The sequence below is a fragment of the Cryptomeria japonica genome, chromosome 3 (genome assembly GCF_030272615.1).
Source record: "Cryptomeria japonica chromosome 3, Sugi_1.0, whole genome shotgun sequence".
NCBI classification, from domain to species: Eukaryota; Viridiplantae; Streptophyta; class Pinopsida; order Cupressales; family Cupressaceae; genus Cryptomeria; species Cryptomeria japonica.
In genome coordinates, this window is record NC_081407.1 from 915,836,376 (window position 1) to 915,855,983 (window position 19,608).

Sequence of the window (19,608 nt, forward strand, 5' to 3'; positions counted from 1 at the left end):
GAGGAAAGGATCTAATCCTAATACTAAGAATGTAAGAGCAATGAATGATCTTTGATGGAATTCTAACTAACTCTTGTTTTGACATCGCAGGACCATCTCCACAAGGTTAGTGCGATCTTCGAAGGAAAGCTTTATGATGTTCAAATCATCACTGCAGGCATAGACACCATCCGGTTGATGCATATCAATGAAGAAGCGACAATTGAAGTTAAGCTTAAGCTGAATGATTCCAGTTGACTACGCAAGGCAAGTCTGCAATCAACAAACTGCTAGTAGCATGGATGTACGAATTTTACCATCAATCAAGCATATTTCTTCCACTCATCTAATAACATGAAATCAAATATGAGAAGTATAAAGACCATGCAAATTGTCGAATCGACCCATAAATTTCACCATTTCTTCAATGAAGTTACAAGTCTTTTACAACAACATCTTGGCAACAATCTTTGCCTTCTCTCTCTACTCTACTCTAATTGCTATTCTAATCACCTTCTAACTACTCTCTATCTGTCTTCTAATTGCTTCCAACTATATTCTAACTATTTTACAAAATGAAAAGCCAGGGCTTATATAGTGCCCTCAATACAATTCGATGGCTTAGATCAATTCGAGATCAATGGTCAAGATTTTACAATGAAAACCCTAATTAGGGTTTGTTACAACCATTACATAACATTTAATGCTTGACCAATGATAAAATTGTATTGCTTGGACACATGTCCTCTCTAGAAAATTCCACCAATGGATAGCTGGGGTAGGTACATCGGAGTTTGTGCCTCCTTCCATGAGTTAGGTACATTGAATCTGGACATGTTGAGGTGGACCACACTGACTGGAGGAGTGATGACTGGGATGCCTCCTTGTCTGATACTTGTAACTTGGTAGATATTCAACTTAATGTTGTTGAGAAGCTAGCTTTAATTAATTCATCTGGAACTATTTGCTTCCTCAACGAACCCTTGTTCTAACTTCTTGTGTCCTTGATGTGCAGGACGATTGTTGTACCTCGCCTTGGAATGCTGGATTGGAAGAGGTCGCCCTTGATGACCTTAGTCCAAAGAAGGCTGTCCTTGTCGATGCTAGGCTGGATCGAAGAAGGTCGTCCTTGTCCTTGCTTGATCGTCCTTGTTCTGGCTTGATTTTCCTTGATGAGAGCCTTCCGACTTGTAGATCCTTCGAGTTTGGGAGTCGCCATCTTGGTACCTACACAACATTTCACAATTAATAATATATCTTTGAAAAAATTAAACTTTAAAAGGAAGATTCAAGATTTTAATTAGGAAACTTCATGATAAATCTTGAGTTATCATTTCCTAATTTAGGATTTTCAAAGCAAAATTTAAATCTTCAAAAATGGTGCCAAGGTGATTACGCCATACCTCCACTTGGGAATTAATTCTAAAAAATGATGCAAAAATAGGAGAATTCGCTAGGCAAAATGTACATCAAGACTCCCTTTAGCAAAATGCGCCCCCTTTAGCTTGGAAAAGAACTCCATCTTCCACTAGCTTCTTCAAGATCTGGAAATTCGCCTTCAAATACCTTCAAAACATCTGGAATTTATCCTCCAATCTAGCAAGAAATACGCCTCTCCAATAGCCTTCAAGATGAATTTCGCCCTTCTTAGTCTCCACTCCTGGTAGAAATTCGCTCCTCAAATTGCTCTTCCAAATCGCACTTGAAATGATGAGTGAATGATTTGAATAATGAAAAACATGCCTCAAATATATAGAGCGCTCACCATTTTATTTCCATGGGCCGACTTGGAAAAATAGGCCAAAAGATAAATAAAAATTAATAAAAGAAGAGGCCGACTTTATAAAAACATTAAATAATACCCCAAGCGCTCTTTCTTTTTATTTAATTTAATAATTAATTAATTTAAATGCCTTTGTAATTAATAATTTCGATTTTTTAAAAGGCTAAATTAATTAATTAAATGCCTTGTGCGCACCCATTAAATGCCAATTTTAATTAAAAATATCAAGGCTCATCGAAATTTAGCATTTAATGCAATTTGAAAATGATGTTGGCGCCTAGACATGGGAAGAATAATGAATATTAACCTCATCGCTCTGGTCCCTGGCAGAGGGACAGGAGCGCTTTAGCATTTTGTTCTTGAATTTCTCGCTTTTTACGTTCAAAATTACTTCCCTTACGTCCAAACTGGCATTTTAATTGGGAACCTTGATCTTGATCTTATTCAATCTTTTGAATGAATGTCTCTTAGACCATTTTCGCCCTAGTCCCTTGGTGAGGGACAGGAGCGAACTTTGCTTTTCTCCTTGATCCTTGATCATTTTAATTGCCAACTTACGTCACAAGGCAAGAAATAACTTCATCCATTCATTCTACGCATACTTAACTTGTCCTTTGCAAGGCGAATTTGATACTTGAGTGATTTTCGCCCTGGTCCCTTGGTGAGGGATAGGAGCGAACTTTGTATTTTAGCTCAAAATTGTCAACTTTTAACATTAACTCCTTGCTCATCACCTTTCTAATGACATTTCGGACCTTGCATGACTTCGCCTTGATATGGTTTTTGAAGGAAATGACTGTTTTGATGAATATCGCCCTGGTCCTCCAGTGAAGGACAGGAGCGAACCTTTGTTCCTTGTGCTAATCCTTGATCATATCAACTTTCAATTGCTTTCAAAATGTAAAATAGTGCCTCTTACTCCTTCTTGAATGTTTGAAATGGAAGTGACACCTCAAAATTGGACACACTTGCATATTTCGCTCTGGTCCCTGGGAGAGGGACAGGAGCGCCTTGGGCAATTTCATCAAGTTCTAGCGGTCCTTACATCTTTGCTCTTCTTCGAAGCGTTCCAACATCATCTCCATCATGCATCTTGGCTTGGATCCAACCAATCTTGAAGGAAAAGACTTGATATTCTATATTTCGCCCTGGTCCTTGACTGAAGGACAGGAGCGAATTTGCACTTATAAGCTCATTTGCGCTTTGCCAACTTTCAAATTTGTCTTCAATGGATTCATTATGCTCCCCTTCACTCATCTTTGACATGAAACTCGCTTTAACTTTGCTCGAATCTTGTCTTGAGGGAAAATCGCTCTGGTCCCTTGGAGAGGGACAGGAGCGCCCTAGCCAGTCACCTTGGTCCCTTGGAGAGGGACAGGGGCGAACTTGTTACTTAGGCCGATTTTCTTCATTGTGGCGTACTTAAGTTATATTCAACGGGCAAAACATACTTCCCTTGACCTCCTCAAATCGCGAAACCACTTAAATCTTGCAAGGATAATGCGAAATTGGAATTCAAGCTCCGGTCCTTCAGTGAGGGATAGGAGCGATTTTTGCTCTCAGGGCCAAATCTTTTTACTTTTCACTTCAAATTTCCTTCGCTGAGGAAAATATCACCTCTTTACACGCCATGAATAAAAGTTCGAGTCCAAACAAGGTCTAAAAATGTGTATATGAATAAAATCGCTCTGGTCCCTTGGTGAGGGATAGGAGCGAATTTACCTATCTAGACAAATACTCCATCATTTCATCGTCCTTAATCAAGTCTGGATGCTCTATCACGTTCATTTTGTCCTCCATCATGCCTTTGATGTCTCAATTTGTCCAAACGAGGTCAGGAATGACTCCATTAAGCTTTTTCGCTCTGGACCCTTGGTGAGGGACATGAGCGATTCGCCTTGGACCCTTGGAGAGGGACAGGAGCGAAATTCGCTCTGGACCCTCAGTGAAGGACAGGAGCGAAATTTGACTTTTCGAACTCTCTATCAGGATAATTTTCATCGAATATAACATTTAAGTGACATTTCCTTCTATCTTTCTTCTTTCTTATACTTTAAGTTATATTCCATATATACTTTCAGGATGTTTGAGAGTGGTTTCAGACCTCCAGGAGTTATATTGCAAAATCTAGTTTTTTGAGGTTTTTCAGTTTCCAGACTTAGTCAAATTCAGGATCAGGACATTCCAGACTTAGCCAAATTTCAGGATCAGGACTTTCAGACTTAGCCAAATTCAGGATCAGGACATTCCAGACTTAGCCAAATTTTCAGGATCAGGACTTCACTCCAGCAGGACTTGCTATCCTATTGATCTCCCTGACGACACTCAAAAAGCAAAGGCTAGCTAACAAAACCCTAAAAGACCAAAAAAACAAACCCTAAAAAGCAAAAAAGCAAGGGTACCCATTTGCAATGGGGCGATGTGTGAAATGGTGACAACAGGACGGCAAGGGGATCCTTGTACATCATAAACTAAACAAAACAAAAATAAGTTTGAAAATAGCAAAAGAATCAAAATAATTATATTCTTATACTAAAAGGGGGGCTCAAAGCCTTGACCCCAATAGAACCCTAAACCTTAAACCCATTTCATTTTGAAATGATAACAGAAAAGAGAAAAGGAAATTAAAAGGGGGGCTCAAAGCTATTTGGTTTTTAATTTTCTTAATTTTCTTTTGTAATTTAAATATTTGTTTGTTGACTCAAGATTGTTCACACGTCGACACATTCACATTGCAATTCATGATTGAACTAATCTGATTTATTAAAGACATCGGAAATTGTCACTTGGTTCAATATGTTGAATGCCTATATAATTGTTTTTGTTTTACTCATTGTCGATGACTGCATTGGTTTAATTTGTTAAGCACTATAATTTTTTTTTCTATAGTTAATTTTGTTGTTTTGTTTTTCACTTGGAGTGAGCTTACAAACTACTGCTCCTTTGTTTGCACTTTCAATGGGCTAAAATGTGTGCCATCTTTTTTGTTTATATTGATTTTTGCTTTTCAGTGCCAAGATGAGTTACCTAAGTGACAATTTGATGATGAGTATTATAGATTGGAGGAAATTGGCAATGGAAGTGAGAGAGGTAAGACATTGATCGTAACAGATGGTGGGGGTCCTACTGTCCATAGGGCGATCAGGTGTCCAATGGAGCTCATGACAGCGGTGTAATAAAAATAATAATTGAGGCCACCTATAGGAACATCTGTTGGGCCCCATGCTATGTGCATGCCATGAAAATGCAATCAAGGATATTGGAAAAAATGAGTGGGTTGAAAAGGTTATGGTGGATGTAAGTGAGATGCAAGTGTTCATCAAAAACTTGGCACTATTTTGGTTATTTTCTTGGAAGGAATCCATTAACTGATAGATACCAAATTTGTGTTTTTCTTAATTTGATCAGAGAGTATTCTTGATCTGTAGGAACCCCGCAATTAATGATCATGGCTGAGGAGTAGATAAAGTGGGGTAGTGAAGAATGTGGTAGTGAGTGATTCCATTTGGTCAGATGTGAGATTTATGACATCCATCATATCTGCAATTTTCATAGTCATCAAGTATGGGAGAAATTTGAAGAGATATATTAGTGCATGTATAACATGCTTGGCTAGATGAAGGCTGTAATTCATTAGAGAGATCCACCTTGCAGTTTTACCATGAGCACATTTGGTCCAATATTCAACAAGGGTGGTAGAAACTCGATACTTAGTTACATATGGCCATATATGCATGAATACCAAGTGGTTTGTGGAAAGGCCTATTTGAGTTCTTCTCATTGATGACACATTGAAAAGGGCTTCATAAAGTCTCTCAAAAAATGTACAGCATAGAAGATGCTGCATCAATTAGATATCAAATGATTAAATTTGTTAAACATGATGGCTACGCAACTCTAACAAAGATAGACAGGCTGACTTTGGCACAAGCCAAACTCATAAACTATGAGCAAGCATATGGCCTCCATCATGGCTACGTACACTTTCCATTTACTTTCTTTCAGAAGTCTCTACTTCCTTTGTTGCTGAGAGAAGTTGTCGTACGTATAGCTTTATCTGTTTTGTTAAGAGAAACAGGTGTATCTCCAGGAGAGTGAATAAGTTTGTTGTTGTATGCAGTGTCTAGCATCTTATTGATCACATAACAATTGAGTACAAGTTGAGTTTAGTAGTCTAGTGGAATGTTGAGCATGAAGAATCAGCACAAGTTGATGGCGACTAGGATGTGTGTTGACGTGTTTTTTATGACCGCATCTAACACAGAATAAAGTTGCCTAACGGTCACTTCACTCTCTCTTGATCAAAGTACGATTGCATGCTAAGATTGCAAGAAGTTCAAACAATCGACTCCAAGGTTCCTTCAATGCGTGGACGTGACTCAGTTGGCTGATGTGATTGCGGGTAATCCAAGGGGCCTTACGTTTGCATCATTCCTTCACCTCTTTGTTGTGGCTGGAACTCAATCATCAGATATGGCAATTCTGTGATGCTATTGCTTCGAACGGACTAAAATGAACTGAAAGAAAAGGGAAAGGGTTCAGAAGGATCTAAATCTACTCCTAAGGGCAGTGATAACAATGAATAGTGTTCTGGTGGACAAATTTCAAATAAACCAAGCTCTGCTTCGCCAAGATAAACTACAACTCCGCAGGAACCAGTGCAATCTTCTGAGGATGTTGGAGGATTTTCATATTGAGAAAAGTGCATCTAAATACCCAACACGGCGCAATCCAAACGACTATTCACAATTGAACTTAGCACAAATTTGGGGGGTTTAGGCTAACTTTACACTGCAACTTACAATCAGCAAGATGCAAAAAGTATGAACCATGGAAATTCATCAAACACCATTACATTCTCCATTGGAATCAAAGCACTAAACTAATTCTAATCTAAGTGAGGAAGGTGAAACCATGCAAGCTTTAAAAAAATAACTTAAGTGCACACCATCAAAGAACAATGTTTCATTGTTATTATCTCAAAGCTTATCGCAACAATTTCATACAAAGCTCCCCCCCCTTACAAATGAGGGGGTTCACCCCTTATATAGGCTTCAAGCCCTGGCTACATGCAAAACCCTAATTAGGGTTTGCCCAAAAGATTCTCCACACATGATGCAACAAGGTGGGAATCTCCAATTAATAACCCATCATGCCCATATACAATTAATTCAAAAGTACCCAAAATAGCATCCACTGCGCATTAAATGCACCACCTCCTTCAAATTCGCCCAACATGCGTTGAATATTCATCCATGCAAAAATCACCCCATTATGTCATAAATGCCCCATCATTTCCACATGCGGCGGCTGCATGCAAAAGGAATCTACCATAAATTCAACATGCAATGACCAGGTTGCCATTTGGTCAAATATTCCGGCAATGAATGTGCCACCATACTGCCATGCGTTCAATAGATCCTCGCCATGCAAATGGACTCTGCCGTCGTATATCCGCTCTTGCACATCTGGAATTGTTGGAGGGGGAAAATTCGATTCAGGAAGCATTTTTTTGAAGTCTCCTCAACTTTCCTTGCTTGAAGAAGGTTTTTCATCAATTCTGCACATTTCCTATTTTTTAGGAAAATTTCCAAATTAGGGTTCCACAGTCCAGGAGAGAGAAAATTCTCCTACGAATCCAAATCTGTAAAACTTTTGAAATTTGGATGTGATTTGATGCCCGAGAAAGGATTTTTTCAAATTTTTTTCCTTGGGGGGGAAATTTCTTGTCAGTTCATCCCTGATTCCTTCCTTGCCTTAGAAATTTTATGTTCAATTCATCCTTGGGTGTGATTTCTTCCTTGCTTGGAATTTTGTCTCGAAGGAAGGAATTTCCAACACTTAGCCAAATTTTCACCTTTTCCAGGAATTTCTTCTTCTTGGGTGCAATTCTTCCTGGATAAAGGAATTCATCTCTTTGTGCATTGTTCATTCTGGCACCCTCCACAAGGTCGGGGCGGAAATTCCTCCTGAGGAAGGAATTCATTGTTTGGTGAATTGTCCATGTCTCCTTTTCAACATCCTCCTCCTAAAATTTAGGAGCCAGGTTCATTGGATGAAGAATTTCACCCTGATTCTGAATCTATAAAATTTTCCACATTTGGTCAGGATTTGGTGTCTAAAAATAGGATAATCGAAAATTTGCCCGAGGGGAATTATGCTTTTTATTCCTCCTTGACTTCTTGGATTCTGTGCCTTAGGCAAAATTTCAAATTTTTTGCTTGAGTGAAATTTTTTACCACGCCAAGGATTCATGAATTTTCCTTCTGTGAATGGCTTTCTCAATTCAGCGCCCCAACCCAGGCTTGGGTGCATTTTCAACATGTCCATGGAGAGGTGGAATTTTCCACTTGTGAATGCATTTCTCAATTCAGCACCCCAGCCCTGACTTGGGCGCATTTTGGAGGTGTCCATGGAGAGGTGGAATTTTCCACTTGTGAATGCATTTCTCAATTCAGCGCCCTAGCCCTGACTTGGGCGCATTTTCAACATGTCCATGGAGAGGCGGATTTTTCCACTTGTGAGTTCATTCCTCAATTCAGCGCCCTAGCCCTGACCTGGGCACATTTTGGAGGTGTCCATGGAGAGGTGGAATTTTCCACTTGTGAATGCATTTTTGAAATTAGCGCCCCAGCCTAGCCTTGGGCGCATTTTCACCATGTTCATGGATTCATGGATTTTTCCATCATTTCAGGCTCTTCGTCAGGATATATATATATATGAAATATAACATTTAAGTCTAAGTGGCATCTTCAATATGTCTTTTTCCTTTCTTATACTTCAAGTTATATTTCATATATATTGTCAGGATGTTTGAGAGTGGTTTTAGGTCCATAGGAATCATAATGCAAATTCTGGATTTTGGAAGATCTTCCAAATTTCCAGACTTAGTCAAATTTCAGGCCATTTTCAGATCAGGATGACATTGGTGGATTGATGTGAATTTCTGGACTTGGATGATTTTGCATGCTTTCCTCTTCTGGAATAGGAGTTCCAAACTTAACCATTTTTTATCCAACTTGTCTGCCTTCTGACTTTTTCGGATTTAGAAATGGTCTTCAGGAACGTTCAGTCTTCAGCGTCTTCGGAGATATTTAGCTTTCAATGTTTTCCTATGAAGATCTTGCTAAAAATAGATTTTCCCAAATAGTAAGTGTTTCAAAATGTCAAGGTTTGGGCAAAATAGGTCAGAAAAGCACTTACTAAAAATAGAACTTACTAAAAATAGTAAGTTTGATTTCTGGCAAAATTAGACCAATCCGGGACTTAGAAAATCCCTAAAAAATAGGAACTTTCTAAAAATAGAAAGTTGCTCCGTTTTGGCTCAAATTTTACTGGGAGGTTCCTTGAAAGGTCTTGATTCCAGTTGTATGTTCAGTTTTTCCAAAACCCTAATAGAAACCCCTAAAATCTAGGACAGAAGGCAAAAACCCCAAAATTCACAAAACGAGTCCTAGACTTAACCGAATTCGCTCAAACAAAAAGCAGATTTAATCAATATGACCCCCAAACACTTACAAAGCAGAGAGATTGACAAGACTGCTGCGAAAAGACCACAAAAACGCAAGCCAAAAAACCAGGAGGGCCTAAAAAGAAGGGGGTCCCCATTTGCAATGGAGCGATGTGTGAAAACATCACAACAATGTGTAGCTAAGATTGGTTGGAGTCTTGTTGCAACAACTAGATGAGTCGAGAGATTTTAGTAATGAGTATTCGTATATGACATTACCATCTAGCATTAATTCTGATTATTGAGCTTGCTACTCAATACATATATAAACTTTTATTTATCATTTAGTTTCAATTTTTAGGTTTACTTTGTGTTTGGAGCTTCATGAATCATATTGGTACATCGGATTGATCATTGTGTCAGTTGATTCTCAATGTGTATTTACTTAAGCACTTTGCATTTACAATTCTGATTTTATGCATATTAATCATTGATCATTTGATCTAGTGCGACAAATGACAATATCATTCAATGTTTGACAATGGAATCTAATTATTAGCTTCTTTTAGTTCAAATATTATTTTCTATTTAAATTTTTAACAGCCACCTTGTTGATGTGTTTTTCATGCACATGCGAACACAGAATAAAATACCAAGGTATCTTATCCTCTCTTGAATAAACTTTCTCATATCCTATGCTTCGCGATCAAATGAGACAACTCCAAGGTTACGAAATGTCAGGTCTTGACGTGTGGATAAGCTCTTGTGGTATGATGTGATTATGCTGGAATCACAAGGGGACTTACATTCGACTACCTCAGCGTCTGATTTGCTGGAACGTGAATCCTATCTACTGGCTGGAAGATAAAGAAATATCAAAAGATACAGGGCTCAGAAAGTCTACTCGAAGACCTAGAATGCGAGAAGATGGATGAACGACTAGGTTGAGTCCTACTAGGCTAGGTCTTACCATCAAACTAAACAATTTGACACCAGCTCGGTGCGATCTTCTAGGGTAGTTCTGAAGATGTTCAAATCATCACTGTCAAACACTGATCATCATTCAAGTTAATGCATGAACAATAGATGCGTAACGACTTGAAGTTAAGCTCATTCTATGCCTATTGACCACGCAGGGTGCACTTACAATCAGCAAGAGGCTAGTGGTTTGGACTAGGCGGATTCCATATGAGTGCATTTAGTAACTTCTTTCATTCAATCTAATTATTTACCATCTAAGAATGAAGATTCAACAAGAGACCATGCATATTGCAAAGAAACAACACACTTCACCATAACTTCAATAAAAAATGGAGTTCATTTACAATCAAGGCAACAATTCCTTGCCTTCTCTTCCTAATCTATTCTAATAGCTATTCTATTCGCTATTCTAGCTACTAATTCTTAGCTGTTCTACCGACTATTAACTATCAACTCACTATTAACCTTTACAAATGAAGAGCTAGAGCTTTATATAGAGAGCTCTTTACAATTCAACGACTCTGATTTATTTACAATCAATGGCTAGGATTTCAAGATGAAAACCCTAATTAGGGTTTGTTACAACAAAACCTTTTAGCCAATGAGAAAATTACATTCAATGCACGAGAACCAATAGGAAACGGGGGTAGGTGCCTCGAAGTTTGTGCCATCACTGCTGAGTCAGGTGCATTGAATCTGGACATGTTGAGGTGGACCTATCTGACTGGAGGAATAGTGACTGGGATGCCACCTTGCCTGCGTTTATGCTTGGTTGTTCTTCTTCTGTCCTTGGTGGACTTGATGGATGATGCACCCCCTTGACTTCCATGTGTTTGATGAAGCCGCCTTCTTGATTTTGCATTATGGTGATAGGAAGTCATGGTCAAGTCACCTTCTTTAGTAGCTCTCTTTGTCTTGAAGTGTTTGTAAGATCTTTCCTCTGACATTATGTGATCTCTTAATGTGGTAGAACGAGGTCCTCAAGGATGGCTTGGAACTCCTTGAACACTTGAAATCTCCCAATGCTTTCGGAGTGTCCTTGATGATGATGGGATTGGAATAGGTCATCCTTGTCTTGGCTTGATCCTCCTCCATCTGCAAAACAAACCAAAAGATGATTAAGCATACATAATATATTTATCCCAACATAGCATTTCTTACCTTAAATCATTAACAAGAAGGCATCAAAATGGAATTCGCTCAAGATCCTCTCTAGGGACAAGCCCTATAGGAATTTCGCTCAGGATCCTTTGGAAGGGTTAGGAGCGATTTTTTGCTATTTTGCTCAATTAGATCTCATTTTCAACATTTCACAATCTTGGACTTAACCTTCAAACCTCCTCCCATCATGATCTCACAACTAGCCCCTTACCCAACTCAAACAAGGTGAAAAATAGGGATTTCAAAGGATTTCGCTTTGGACCCTTTGGAAGGGTCAGGAGTGATTTTCATGATTAAGACTCAATCCACCACTTCCTTGCTCCAAATTGCATCTTAAGGAAAAAATATATTAGTCTTCTCTCCACCAATACCTTAGGAATCCATATCTCAATCTCAAACATGAGAAAATTAGATGGTTTTGAGAATTTCGCTCTGGACCCTTTGGAAGGGTCAGGAGCGAAATTCATAAAGGGTCCAGAGCGAAATTCATGATTTGCTTGTTTTCCCTCACTTAGCTCTATTTTTCATCCTTTAAGTCATTTAAAACAAGTCTTTGGCCTTCGAAATTGCTTGGGAATGAGCTAGTTTGTAGGTTGGAGCAAGGTATAGTGTCTCATGGAGAAATTCGCTCTGGACCCTTTGGAAGGGTCAGGAGCGAAATTCACATTCTTGGACAAACTCATATTTTGAGATCACAACTTAGTCAAATGGATGCCTAGGGGTACTTTTAAGATCAATCAACCCTGATCAATGTTAGGTCTGACACAAAAATGGGAGAAAAAGGTGGTTTTTGGGAATTTCGCTCTGGACCCTTTGGAAGGGTCTGGAGCGAAATTCAAGTTTTAGGCTTGATCCCATCATTTCTTTTACTCCAACCCACCTTGCAAGGCAAAAATGCACTATTCTACCCTCAACCACGCCAAAGGAACTAAGGTTTTGACCTCAAACCAAGAGAAAATAGGTGTTTTGAGGAATTTCGCTCTGGACCCTTTGGAAGGGTCAGGAGTGAAATTCATACTTTTGGTCCAAAATCCTTCATCTCCTTCACTTTCAATTACTTCACAAGGCAAGAACATATCACTCCACCCCCAACTATGTCCAAGGAACAAAGATTTTGGTCTAAACAAGGAAGAAAATAGTGCTTATGGGAAATTTCGCTCTAGACCCTTTGGAAGGGTCAGGAGCGAAATTCATGATTTGGGTTGATTCCACACTTCTTCTCTCCTCAACTCACCTTTAAACTTGATCTATCCAATCTCTTCTCACCTCCATCAAGTCAATTTGCCATCCATCTAACTCAAAACAAGGTCTTTTTAATGCATTAGGCAAAAAGGAGAGTCAATTTGAGGATTTCGCTCTGGACCCTTTGGAAGGGTCAGGAGCGAAATTCAAGTTTTGGGTTGATTCTCACCACTTCATTGCCTCAAACTACCTTTCAAAGGCAAGTACACATCAAAATCTTCCCAACCATGCCTTAGAAGTCAAAAAACTTGGTCATAACAAGGAGCAAAATAGAGGTTATGGGAATTTCGCTCTGGACCCTTTGGAAGGGTCAGGAGCGAAATTTGTCTTTGAGCTCATTTCACTCCCCCTTTCTCCTTTCTTTGCCTTGGATCTAACTTCTCAAACCTTCTCCTATCATCATCAAGTTGACTTGCTCTCAAGGTGGTGCTTACTTCAAGATTTTAGTGAGGAAATAAGGTCTCTCAAAAATTTCGCTCTGGACCCTTTGGAAGGGTCAGGAGCGAAATTCAAGCTTAGGCTCACATCTTGACTTTATCTCCAACATTTCCTTATCGAAACAAGTGCTTTGCCTTCAATAATGCCTAGGAATGAATTAGTTCTTAGTTTTGGGCAAGGTAGAATGCCCTATTGAGAAATTCGCTCTAGACCCTTTGGAAGGGTTAGGAGCGAAATTTCATCTCTAGGCTCAATTCATCTTGAATTTAACTTGACTTCGCCCTAGAATCAACCCTTGATGCATTTCTTTCCATAGCCATGCAAATCAACCCAACCATTCAATGACTTTAGGTGAAATCTCAGGTTGTTGGGAAATTTCGCTCTGGACCCTTTGGAAGGGTCAAGAGCAAAATTCATATTTATGCTCAAATTCCTTACCTTCTATCACTTGACTTTGTCTAACACAACAATTTTCTCTTCACTACGCCATAAGGACAAGGTTTCTTATGCCAATTAGGACCAAGAAAGAGAAATTCGCTCTGGACCCTTTGGAAGGGTTAGGAGCGAATTTGGTGAATTTGCCTTGGACATTACTCAAACATTCAAAGTTTTCCCTCAATCACATTGGTCATACCTCTAACAAAGCACGTTGAGGGGTTTCTGGCTCAAAAGAATTGAATTACAAAGACATCCTAGCCATTTCGCTCAAGTACCCTTGGAAGGACAAGACCTATCCTAGAATTTCGCTCTGGACCCTTTGGAAGGGTCAGGAGCAAAATTCATCCTTGAGGCTCAAAGTTTGACCATTTCATCAAATCTCCAAGTCCAGACTTGTCCAAGGCGTTCCCAAAGGATAAATAGGTTAGCTTCTCATCAATCAATGTCTAGGACTCCATCATTCGTCAATTTGACCAATCTCAGACCCTCAAAGATGATATTCACTCACAAGGCTTCACTGACCTCCTCAAACTCTAACATGACATAACCTAGCAACAAAAACAAAACTTGATCTGGGGAAGGCTTTCAAAACACCCTAACCTGGACCACCTACTGACCCACCTTAACTCAAGCAGAGCCTGTTATCTTAATGATCTCTCTGACAACTCTCAAAATGCAAAGGCTAATAGACAAGAACCTACAAGACCAAGAAAACTAACCCCAGAAAGCGAAAGGTAGGGGTCCCCATTTGCAATGGGGCGATGTGTGAATACGTCACAACACATCCCCAACCATCCCTCCACGAATCTGAAAAACCCGGGAAAAATTTGTCATCCCCAAAACTGCATCCGAGTCCCTGAAACTCAGAGAAATGCTGATAAAAACTTGCCATAGAATGCTTAACATTAAGGAGGTGACCCTATGATGATAAAACAAGTTATGCAATACATTGGTGGAAACAAATTATGGTATGGATAATGCTGAGGCCGAATTGAAATGGTGGAGATGAATTTCAAATTGAATGCATGAGCATTGTACAATGAAGAATAGGCTTATGTCTGAAAAAAATATTCAAGGAAAAGGGGAAGGTATTGGTTGTTTATTTGTGCATTATAGTGGAAGGTGCATTTCCCTTTTATATCAGGAAAAAATATTTAAGGAAAAAAGTAGGGCATTAATTGTTTATTTGTGCATTTTATTGCAAGGTGCATTTCCCCTTCATATCAGAAAAAAAGTATTCAAGGAAAAGTAAGGCATTAATAGTTTATTTATGCATTTTATTGTAAGTTGTGTTTCCCCTTCATATGAGCACCTGATAGTTCCCTACACAAATCTCCTTTAATAAATTGAGATGGAACTTTATGAAGCTTTAAAAAATTATAAGTTCTTTTGCTACTCACCGATTACAAAAGAGTCTTCACAGATAGTGACTATGGAGGATTGAATTCTCTTTAACCAAAGCTACATGAATGCATAAATTTGTGAATATTCCAGCTATTAAGAGCCTATATGCACATTGCAGACTTTTATAGCCAATGTTCAATGCTTTTGTCTGTGGTTTGAGGTATTTCTTCACTGTAAAAGGATTATACCTTGCAAATAACATGTTATAGACAAAAAACTACAAGACAGGATCCAGAACAAAAGTATCTTTAAACCTGGTAAAGAACCTACTTCAAAGCCACACATTTTTTTGCCATAGGGTAATAGTTAATATAGCTTAAATGATACTAGAAGAAGGTTCATTTACTTGAAAATATGTTTCTAGAAATACAGATAGGTTTGAATTGTTGGGATATGATTCAGGATTTGTGGGCAGGAACAGTTTTTTAATTTTTATTTGACAGTTATAAGATGCTAAAAGAACCTTTATGTTTGCTCTCTATTTTAGTAATGTGAACTATTGTCTGCAATTGCAAAGATTGTTTCAGGAAAATGAATTGGGCCAAGTATGACCTCTTTTAAGCTTTCTACTTAAATGTGCAATTGCTAGATGCAATCTTGACAAGTTTACCCAGCTTAAATGTTGCTCAAGTGTTCTCTATTTTTGACAGTCCAGTGTCACAATTGAACTGCAGAACAATATTAATACAAGAAGCAATTAACAACAAAATATTATTAATAAAAAACACATTGGGATTTTAGCTCCAGAGAGTGACAGCAGAACCCGCATCCATTTGAAGAGCTGACATGGATGAAGCATTGTTATTGAATCATCTACTCTCTCATTTCTCTCCCTTATTACTAGAATCTGGCATCCAGATCATATAATCTCAAGTCCGCTTTTTACAAAGGTGGTAGTGCAAGAATAATAGAAATAGTTATAGAACTTTATCGTTGTTTGAAATATTTTGCTTTGCACCCGTTATGTTTATTGTCAAAAATTGAGGAAATGTCTCCATCGAAGCAAAAGTTAGTAAGAATTTACTTGTGTGATGAATGATGGATGATTTGAAATGAGAATGCAACTCTTTCAAAATTAGGATGAAATTTACAATTAGAAGATAGTTTAATTATTATATTTTTATCCTGTTCAATTGTTATATTTTAATCCTTTTTACAAGAATAAAAGTTGATCATTGTGGTATATTTTGAAGACATCTATCTTTCTACAGCACAGTTCTGATGATAAATTATCTGAATAATGTTGTAGAAAGATACATAAGTGGATGATATGCAATTGTTTTATTGTCATCTTAAATGGTGTTTATGCATCTAAAGTTTCTGAAAACTGTTTTTCTCTGCAATGCGTAGGGGGTTAGAAGGGCAGTTGGAAAGCATGCTGAAGTGATCAATATGATGATAATATCTGACACAGCCAATTATGCTTGCAACCGCAACAATCAAATTTCTTCAGTAAATGATGGGGACCAAGTATTAGATTCAGTGAAAAGGGAGCTTAACTCAGTACAAGCACTGGAACCTTCTGTATCTGCATCTCTTAATAGCGTAGCGAGGGCCGAAAGCATCAGATTGGTCCAAGACATTATGAGAGAAAAAAGTATACCAAGTGCAGGCTCTCCTAAATTTAGTTCTAGCACTGAAGGTTTTCAAGTTTGTGAGACAGAACGCACAGTCTCTTCCTTTGAGCAAGTTGACAATGTGGAACATAATGAATCTGATCCTAGAGAATGGGAGCAAGTAGCACCTTGGAGGAACACTCCATTGAAGGAATCTATTGGCCACACTAAAGCTGAAGTTTTGGGAGGAGCACTATTTGGGGTGATTGTAACTTTGGGACTCCATTCAATAATGCAACAATTGTAATTCTTATTGCCTCAAAGTCATGCAAATTACAGAATATACTTTATTGTGTACGGTGTGGTTTCATCTACTGGCATAAAGTTGCAGTACTAAACTGCTTCATGGAAGTTATAAATGTCTGCAATAGTCATTGCTTCAAGAGCAATTTTGTTTAGGCTACTCCCAAATTTGGTTTTGCTTCTGGTCTTCATGTATTTTTGGGATCTGGATGAATTATCAACCCAGAATAATTACTGTTAACAAATTTCACTAAAATTACCTTTATTGTGGCCACCTGTAATTATATCAGACATTTTAGCATCTTACAACTCTTCTTAAAGATATATTATTAGAATGCTTTGAGCAATCTTGGAAATGAGGCAGTGGCAGCCATGCTGGGTTTCAAGTTTTACAAGTAAGACGAGCAATGCATTGAGCTATCAGTTTATGTTGTGCAGTGTTTTTTCTGATAAATTAAAAAATATATTTAAAACATAAGAACAAGATTACATGATAGATAGGTCCTGATTATTATGACCAAAAGACCCACCAACAAGATAATGGCATGACTGGAAAGAGCAGAGGGCAAGGATCTATCATTTTCCTCGAAGTCCACATAGACTGTAAGGACCAATATTTTGCCTGGGAGGCAGAACCAATGGTGAAGGTGACATCAGATGGTACGAGTGTTGATGAGCAGGAAATGCAGGCACTCTTAGATGATTTCAATCTCATTAGTATTCACTTTGATGTCCTTTAGGATATCCAAGATATCCCCTAGCCTCAAAGTATCTTCCATAGACTCACTATTGAGATTCTGAAGAGCAAAATTGATGCTAGAGAAAGAGGGAGGAGTTTTCTTGGTCCACTTCATCTTTGTTTTGAATGAAGAGACTTAAATTTTGGAGGAGCATTCTTAGGTCTTTCAAAACATCAACCTTTTTAGAATTGGAGTGTAATGTTACTTTTCTTCTAGAGTTAACTAATTATTTGGAGCTTAATTAATAGAGGAGATACTTGAGTTGAGATCATTTCTAAGATGTAATGTTATTAAAATAGATGTAAATAATTAATGTAAACTATAAAATGTAATGATTTAGTAAGAATTGAAAGTAAATAATCAAAATAGTACATCAAATAACATAACCCCATAGTTCAATCATAACATCACCAAATTATATTCTCAATATCTTCCACCATCAAGGGTTTCCAATAATTAGTTGAAAGGGGGAGTGCTCTGCAACCACAGGTGCATCCTTAGGGTTTGGGTCTTCGTGGAGGGGTTGCTCGAACCAAAACGTGGAGGAGGGTGTACGACTTGCTCCACACAAGTAAGCCGCCTCTGCTTTCTCGGTCTCTTCTTTGCGTTTAATGCTTTTTTGTGTTTGTGCATTGGCATTCCTTGAGTGTTTAATGTGTTGAGATGGATGGGGATCCGGACGGTGGTGCAATTAGTTTGGTCGATCGTGTCGGTGTTTTTAGACGCCGACTCCTTGGCTGGTGTTAAAACGTTTAAGGTTGCCCTTGTTAATTCTTCGTTCTTTGTTTTTGACTCTGCAAAATTTGAAGCTAGGGTTTCTTCACTATTTGAAGGTAATGGCAACGAGGGAGGAGGTAAGAAGAACAACCTTGCTTTGTTTAGTCTTTCTATCGCCCCAATTGGAAATGTTTGATGCCCTGAATAATGAAAAATATAGATTAAAAGATGTTGCTATTTTTCTTGTGGTCGTGGACATTGCTAACTGCTCGACTTGTAAATATATGGATGAATGGCTTATAAATATTTGGGTAAAAAATTTAGGGTTGCATTTTTCAATTTGTAGAATGATTTAGAGAGGTCTGTTTATCATTTTCTTTAATGATGCTAAGTCACAAACAACTGCTGTCGAGAAGCATTTTTGGTCCATTGGGAAATGTACGTTTAGGGCCCTCAAATGGTCACCCAAGGTTGTGAATGATAAAATTTTGGCCCCCTCTTTCCCTAGGTGGATTGTAATTAAAAACCTTCCACCTTTGTTGTGGAGTTTTATTCCTCAAATCTTAGCCTCTATTGGGAGAGTGCTCAAAGGGGATAACACTCATTCCTTGGTCCCTCACATGGATGCTAGGGTCCTAATTTTGATCGACCCTAGCAAAGACCTTCCAATATTTGTTGAAATTAATGTTGATGAAGACCCCATAGTCTGCCTTATTGAAGTTCTTGGCGGAATTAATGCTTGATTTCTTTGTAGAAGAGAGGGGCACATTTGAAGGAATTGCCCTATTCTCGCTAAGCATAAACCCCCAACCGACTCCAAGGGAAATGCTGGAAATCCGGTTCAACTTTTTGGTGTATCTCCCACCCCCCTTCAGTCCCTCCCTAATCTCACAGAGGGTAATCAAGGCCCTATGATGGACATGCTTAATGTCCTTAAAGATGCAGTGAAGAAAGTAGTTAACGCTCCACATGTCAGTCTCCCGTTCTTGATGAAGCCACTAAGTTTGGAAAGTTTAATGTGGACCCTCTCCCTCACTCAACCATTGCAGGGTCACTCTCTCAAATTAGAGATCCCAAAGAGGACAATTCTAACCAGTTTGTGCACCCGAAAAGTCACAAGGTCGGGAGAAAGAACACCCAATAGCTCACCATATAGAAACCCAAGGGTTCTAAGGATCCCATGATGGAGATATCCCATTATTCTGAGGTGCACCCTCAGTTTGTTCATTCCTTTGTTCCAATGGATGACAATTCTCATGTCTTGCCATCTGTGACTAGTTCAGTTAAAGAAAATAGTAACTCCTTTATCAAGTCTATTGCTAGGGGTATCGAGGATAGAAGACGATCCAATATGAATTTGGGCAAAGTTGCTAGCTTGGATGCTCCCATGGGGGGCTCAGCCCCCCTAGAATTAAC

At 38.6% G+C, this 19,608-nt stretch overlaps 1 protein-coding gene across 1 annotated transcript in view; it reads left to right on the forward strand.

The window, feature by feature from the left end:
- The window catches only part of LOC131074208 (uncharacterized), a 98,423-nt gene extending 81,412 nt beyond the window's left edge, over positions 1-17,011 (forward strand). The window contains exon 5 of the mRNA XM_059217011.1: positions 16,227-17,011. Within this exon, the coding sequence (XP_059072994.1) occupies positions 16,227-16,739 (513 nt within the window). The 3' untranslated portion in view covers positions 16,740-17,011. The remainder of the gene's footprint in view (positions 1-16,226) is intronic.
- The last annotated feature ends 2,597 nt before the right edge of the window (positions 17,012-19,608 follow it).